General features: G+C 47.2%; 1 protein-coding gene across 1 annotated transcript; it reads left to right on the top strand.

Moving 5' to 3' along the window:
• The first annotated feature begins 381 nt into the window (after positions 1–381).
• LOC149364850 (uncharacterized) lies at positions 382–6,998 on the top strand. The gene is made up of 6 exons (XM_089570213.1): positions 382–522; positions 2,599–2,702; positions 4,390–4,428; positions 4,834–4,857; positions 5,467–5,487; positions 6,869–6,998. The coding sequence occupies exons 1-6, from the start codon at positions 441–443 to the stop codon at positions 6,905–6,907; spliced, it is 309 nt and encodes a 102-aa protein (XP_089426339.1). The 5' UTR covers positions 382–440; the 3' UTR covers positions 6,908–6,998.
• Positions 6,999–7,317: the final 319 nt, after the last annotated feature.

Below are 7,317 nucleotides of genomic sequence, written 5' to 3'. Positions count from 1 at the left end.
TCGTTCCGGTAAGGGCTGCTTTAACCAAAACACCTGTCCGGAAGACATCCAGCTGTCCCCTTAGCAATTCGTCTTTGCTTGAATGTAGACCTGAGCGCCGGTGCACAGTTTCTTGCCTTTTATGAACCTGGTTTGAGGGCTTCGACAAGTTGGTATACATCGTAGTGGACACGTAGCCAAGAGTCTCACGCTGCTCACGCCATCGTCTCTTCAACTTGCCGACTCCTGCTACAACGCTCCGGATGGCACAGGGGTCACGCAAGCTGACATCCTAACGACTGTCGGTTCAGGTGCGAATGCGTAATGCAGAGTAGCATCGAGCGTGACGGCATCGGAGTGCGGTCAGGGGCGAGGCCAGTCTTTAAAAGGTGGCCAGCGCGCAACACAGCAACGGTGCATTCGTGGGAGCTGACAGGTCTCTCTACAGCCGAGAACTGACCATGAAGATCACACTCGTCGGCACCGCCATCGTGTTTCTCGCTTGCATCGCTTGCAATCAGGCCCAGCTGGATTTCGAGAAAGGTACAACCCGCATGGATTTATACCTAGCAAGTCATGTCTATCCTAGAAAATCCCAATCTATACTTGCGTGCGACTGGCCGGGAAAGCGAGTTCAGTCAGCCGAGAAAGATAATCAACTGGAACGTGCAAATCGTGTGTCAGCGGACCACATGAAGCCTTTGAATTACCACATAGGTAGTGCGCTGTTTTTTGAGGAATTTGGGGACAGCAAAACCTCTTTCGAATAGCTGGCATGGGCCCACGAATAGCTGGCATGGGCCCACAGACAGAAAACGAAAGTACAAGCGCTATCAGCGGGTTATATTTATTTATTTATTTATTTACAAATACTGCTAATCCCAATTGGGATTGTGGCAGGAGATATATGCAAATATCCAATATATGCAAATATATTGGAAAAAGGTCCGTAAAGGTTAGTGTCAATGTGTAAACAGTGTTGGCGAACTTCAGCGAGAGGTATAAGCGTGCGTCTTGACATTTCAAAATGGCTCGCCCTTTGCTCAGGGACTGGCTTGGGCATGCCTATCCGGGCATGCCTTTACGGGGAGAGTAGGCGCTGCGTAGGTGCTGGTTGTTATTGCAAACGCGCTAGTATCTTACAAATGCAGTGTCTAGATGCCTGTGAGTGGTCCTGTATGCGCTGCTGGGGCAGTGAAGTTCTTTGTACGACAGGACAACGGCACGTGATTTCACTGCGGGCAGGTACAGAAGTTGTGAGTGTGGCGATGATTGGCATTGTAATGACCGGAAGAGAAGTTCATGCAAGAGCTCTGTGGCGAGGCAAGGTCGCTTTGCTCGTGGACTTTGTTCGGACACATTCCGGGACAGCTTTAGCATTTCGGTAGCGCCATGCCTTCAAAGAGTGAGCAGCGTTGAGAAACAGTGCGTGTGGCAGACACGACCTTTCACAGCTTTCACGGCTTCAGACAAGGCTTTCACTTATACCTCAATGCGTAAAGTTCACGTCATTAATGCTTTGACTTGTGCATTGCCAGATCATGACAGTGCTAAGTTTTCAGTTTTCTTCTCCCATGAACAAACAGGCGTTTTGGCTTTAGGCGCGTCACTTTGTCGCCGGGTTGAACCAGGTTCACCCGCACACTCGCGAGATGATTAAGACTAACTTAATTAATGTTTCACGGCATATGTAGGTATGCCAATGTCAGTCCATTAAATGACACGTGACAGCGCTAGTGATCATAGCTTTGTTGTACTTTCCTCGCTTAGCACTGCAAGCACAATAGTTAAAAGGAACCTGTCGCGGAATTCAAGCCGACGGAATTGCAGTGAAGAAAGAGTCCCGTCGAGTAAACCCATATCTCATACACCACCATTGGCTGCGTTGATTGAATGACGAATTATCAGGCGCCAAAGCAGAACCATCGACAATGAAGCACGCTTTGGGGAAGGATGCTAAAATAACACCCTGTGCGATGTCAGCGCACGTTAAAGAACCCCAGGTGGTCGAAATTTCCGGAGCCCTTCACTACGGCGTCTCTCATAGCCTGAGTCGCTTTGGGACGTTAAACCCCATAAACCAGCCAACCAGCTAAAGTAACACCCGAAGTTCTTTAATTCGCTCCGATATATCAATGCGCGCTTTTTGTCTTTATTTCATCTGGTAGCCGCAAGGACGCGGCCGCCAGGGTTGCCATAGAACACCTGCGCCTGTGCTCAGGAGCCGAGCTTCACGCATTAAATGATCAACTACGGCGTCCGCCTTCAGTCATGCACTACACACTGCGGAGTGTAGACCCAGCTTCTGCTCGCAAAAACACCGTTAGTGTTAGACCGAACTCAGTCGTGAAGTATTCGTCCTGTTGAGCGAACCCCGCAACCATTAAGAATGTTGAGAGAAGCGTTCAGCACGCAGAAGAGTTAAAGGGCAAGGTGGGACGAGGCCGGTGCCGAAACTGAAAATTTATCGGTGTAATCCTTCTCACGAGATGAACTGCTCATGCGCAGAAGCTTATGGGCTTGCGCCATCGATGCGCATAGGCGCGCGCATGTGCAGCAGAGCAGCCTCCAGCTGCTGTCGTGCAAGTTGTTGAAGCGATGTCTTTCTTTGCCCCGCAGGAGTCGGACTTATAAAGAAAATCATGCCTTGCTTCGGCAAGTTCGACATAAGCAATTTATCGAAACTCAAGATCGGCGGCGAAGGTGGCGGAAATATCCTCAAGGTGAGGGACATTATGCCAACAGACTTCCTTTAAATTTTGGCAAAGCCAGGTGGATTTTAGACGATGCCGGAAGTAGTGTCTGGTTGCCAATGTCTCTGTTAAGAGTGTGCACACCTGCGCCACTTGGGAGCACAAAATTGGTTTGGGGGGAAACGAAACGGCGCAGTAATTGTCTCGCATATCGGTGGACACAGGAACCGCGCCATAAGGGAAGGGAGGAAGGTGGGAGTGAAAGAAGAAATAGAGAAGTTCCGCGGTGGAGGACTCAGAGGCACTTCTGCGCTGCCTGGATGATATTTTGCAAGCCAACGTTCTTTGGCTTAGTGGACCAGACTGCCGCACTGTGCAGCTGTGGTGCTTCGAGCTCTCACTTTAAATAGAGTTCGGAAACTTTGCGTTCACACCGTACATGTCCGCGAAATTGCCGCTGCGTTCCTTAGAGCTCTCACTTTAAATAGAGTTCGGAAACTTTTTGTTCACACCGTACGTGCCGCGAAATTCCTGAGATCAAATTGGCTCCTTCCGGCCGAACAAGGGACGTCCTCACCCTGTACGGAGGCTGCCGCTTTGGGTATAGAGGCATCCAAGCCGGAAACCCTTCGAACCGAGCAACTTCAGCGGCGAAGTTCACGAGGCTTGTAAATTGTTGGAGCGCCTCCTGATTTCCCGGCGCACGTGCAAAGCTGACTTATCATATGAGAGCTAAGGACACGTTGAGCCAGTTGTGAAAGGCAACGAGAAATGCACCATCCAATCTTAGAGCGGGATTGCGTCAGTGCAGTTTCGCGTATCCCGCCGAGAGAATCTTGTGCTGTATGCGCGCAGATATATACAGCCGCGCAGCGTTAATACGGCCCTTGTTATTATGGACGTCTCAAATTATGGGCAGTGTTTCTGAGGACCAAACTTTTAAAACGTATTTCTGCCTCGTTAAAATACACCAAGCCCACTGAGGCCCATGTATTTTTGACTTGTTAGTATGAAGAGCGATGAGAAGAGAACCTTGGCTGCCTTAACCAGATGCTTCTTCTCCTCCGTTTTGAGTGTACGGCACCTGCCAAGGACATAATACAGTAGAGCCGAAAGGGAGGAGCCCTACCTGCACCAAGTGCGCTGCGCGTTCTAGCCAAAGACAGTGCGAAAGTACAATTGAATTTTTTGCTTTCTGGTTTCATACTTTATTGTGTAAAGACGCCTCGTCGATGCGTCTTCAATCCATCAACTGTATTGTATGAACGGCTCTGAAGAAAGCCTCCTCTGCAGTAGTGCAGCTTATGCTACTCTCAAAGACACGTTCAGCTGCTGACAGCCGACTGAGTACGGATATCTGCTGCTGTTCATAGGATGCGATCAGTCATAGTTGGAGAGAGGTCGTCACGCCGCGTCTCCTGCCGCGCTAGATGCTTCGAACTTCACTGTGTCTTTTGAGACAATGGCGGCCGCATTAATGTACTTGGTGCTCCCAAAAAATGTCTCATTTGAGCTCCACCGCACACGGCTATCTATGCAATTAAGCAGACCTTGATCACTATGCGTTGCCTCACAATATTTTACGTGTTTCTTCCTATTTCGTTGTTGTGGACGATTCGATTCAAGAACAGCTTTTATTTGGAACGAAATTGTCTATATTAACGAGGCATTACTGCAGACCAAAGCTGATAGTGTATTTATTTCCCTTACATTACAGAGCTTCAACTCTTGCAAGGGACAGCCGATGGATCAAATAGTAAGTCGACCGAACAAGCATGACACTAGATTTAGAACGTTTCGCTTTCCCGAAAGTCTAAAATAAAGGAGAGAAACAGGTAGAGAAAAGAACAAATGCAGGAATAACCTAAGTATTCTTGTATTGAGTAGGCAAGAGCAGAGGAATGAGGGGCTGGTTATGACGTTTCAGTGCTTCAAGCGCTTCTTAAATCTGTTGTGTTGATGAACGGGAAATTAGTAGTGTAATCATTTCACACCATTATTACACTACTAATTTCCTATTCGTCAACACCACAGATTAAAAAAAAAGTTCTAGAGGCACTCCCCTAGCTTGCTTTGGTTTCGACGATTGCCATTACTTCGTGTGCAGATATGTGTGTGTTTTTTTCATTGTTACTTGTTTTCTTTTCCTTACCCAAATAAGGTGAATTGCATGGGTCGCCAAATGGTAAGTGCATGCACAATAAATGCCATGGTTTTCACTCTTTGGTCAGCGTTTTTTTTTTTTTTTTCAGATTTCTTTTATTCACTTTAGCAGTCATATAATAGACATTAAATGAAATCTGTAGAAAATATGTTTGCTTACGCCTCACAGTTCCTTAGAAAAATTAATAAAACTTAAAAAATGCTGTTTTTAGAAACATGCAGATAGAGCCTCTGAAAACTCTCACCTTTCCGCTCGACATGACCACGAAAAACGGTAAAAAAAAGCATTCTTGAAGTAGTGAATACACAAAAGTAATATGTTTTCGGAAAACTAAACAAATGCTCTATCAGAGGGGTGCAAAATCAAAAATAAGTTGTTTTTTTTTTACAGAACAAAGTCTCGACCTAATTTAAGACACGAGAACACCTCATGAAGAGCGGGAAAGGCAAATTAAAAGTGTAGTACATGCACACAAGAGTTGCATGTAACATTCACGAAACATTTACCATTCCGGAGTCACTTAAAGCAGCTGGAATGGGATGACCGTAATGCCACCACCATCCATGCTCTTTGTATAACCGACTGCATCTACGACAGTAAACATTTGTTTCTTATACTTCTTCATTTCAGGGATTAAACACTACGATGTTGGTGAGTCACGAAATGCACGTCTTGAATATTTGAATTGCGTTTCTTTTTCTAATGAAAGCCAGAACACAACCGTACGTAGCCGCCGCGGTGGCTCAGCGGCTATGGTGCTCGGCTGCTGACCCAAAAGACGCGGGTTCGATCCCGGCCGCGGCGGCTAGAATTTCTTTGGAGGAGAAATTCTAGAGGCCCGTGTACTGTGCGATGTCAGTGCACGTTAAAGAACCCCAGGTGGTCGAAATTTCCGGAGCCCTTCACTACGGCGTCTCTCATAACCTTAGTCGCTTTGGGACGTTAAACCCCATAAACCAAACCAAACCAAACAACCGTACGTCGATTATTTAAGAAAAACCCTGCAGAATATATCAGCTTGTACCAGCTGCTAATTATTCTGTGAAATTGGAACAATCACTGCAGGTTGAATGCAAGTCTGCTGTATGAAAGCACATAACACCTCCTTTGTCCACTGTTGCTTAATATGCAGGGCGTGGCACATAACTATCACTCAGCTGGCAATAACCCATTTTTAATGCGATAGCGTTAAAGGTGCCATTGTCCTGAAAATCCGATGTCGGCGTTGTCTGCGTCGTCGTTGTGAGTGAAAAATCTCCGGCATGGCTCTGGCAGGTGGTCCCCAGGGAAAGCAACTTTGAAGCTAGGTGGGCCGCCTAGGTCAGGTGACCTTGCGACGTCATCACAGCCTGGCCACCGGATAGTGAGCAAACTGCCCACAGTGGCAGCTGCCAGTTAAATTAATGATTGGTCACACGGGAAGAGCAAACTGGGTCGCACAAGGCCCACCGCTGGGAGCACCTGCCATCGCAGGGCAGTGGCGCATGGCTTGATCGCTGCACCACAGCACCAGAAGAGGGGTGTGAGGACTCCCAGGGATCTATGAATTTAAAGTAGAGAAGGACTTTCTCCATAAATCGAAATTAACCCAATACGCTATTGCGTATTACCCTTAAGGCAGAGCTGAAGTGTCCCCTTCATGATGTTTTCTTAAAATTTGACTAAGGCTGAGCGGGACACCTTGTCTATGCATGCAAGGGCACAGACGAATTACCTTTGTACCCCTAGGTGTTCTATAATGCCTTTTTAGGTGCATTCCTGCTGTACACTCTGCCTCCAAAAACCTAAAATTTCTTACTTAATTAGTAGTACTTGAGCAGCTGGACATTTCTTAATTCGATATATTCGGGTAAACCTCCTCCCGCCTAATTTTAATCGATATTTCGTGGTTATACTGCAAGCTGTAAAGACGCTCCGAAAAGACGTAATGGGCAAGTGGGGCGGGAATCTATATACTCACGTTTAACAATTGCTCTTTCTGTGATGTGATTCTTTATGGCACTGCTGCTCATTTGTGTCCATACTTCCACAGAATTGTATACAAGGAATATTGAAAGATATCAAGGTGTAGAGCTGCCACCACCAAAGCAACGGGACATGTTTCGTCACAAGTGGTGTCAATACGGCGTGGTCTTCAGTTCTGGTCGGTCGTAAATAAAGATGTCTTCGAATGAACAGTGCTGTTGCGAAACAGCGTTATGACGAGTCTGACTTCGTTGCAGCCAAACAGTGCCTTCCATGCAGAATAGTACAGCGACATCCTCGGGTTGGTGCGAAATATTACCGAAGACACTTTGGAAATTCTAAAGTGTGCTTGGCGAAAGCCTCGTCCGTTCTGTTCCCTTGCTTTCTCATCTGGTGACACTGCTCGTTCTACCGCTACTGTGTGACGTCACGGTTGCTATGCACAGCTGCGCCGCCCCCCCTCCCCGGCGCTCCGGTTGTTAAGGAGGGTAGGAGGTTGCGCCGCTGCGCGGAGGA

The sequence above is a fragment of the Amblyomma mixtum genome, chromosome 2 (genome assembly GCF_055824585.1).
Source record: "Amblyomma mixtum isolate Tamu chromosome 2, ASM5582458v1, whole genome shotgun sequence".
Taxonomy (NCBI): domain Eukaryota; kingdom Metazoa; phylum Arthropoda; class Arachnida; order Ixodida; family Ixodidae; genus Amblyomma; species Amblyomma mixtum.
Note: the sequence above shows the minus strand (reverse complement) of the source record. Positions and strands in the feature narration are given on the sequence as shown.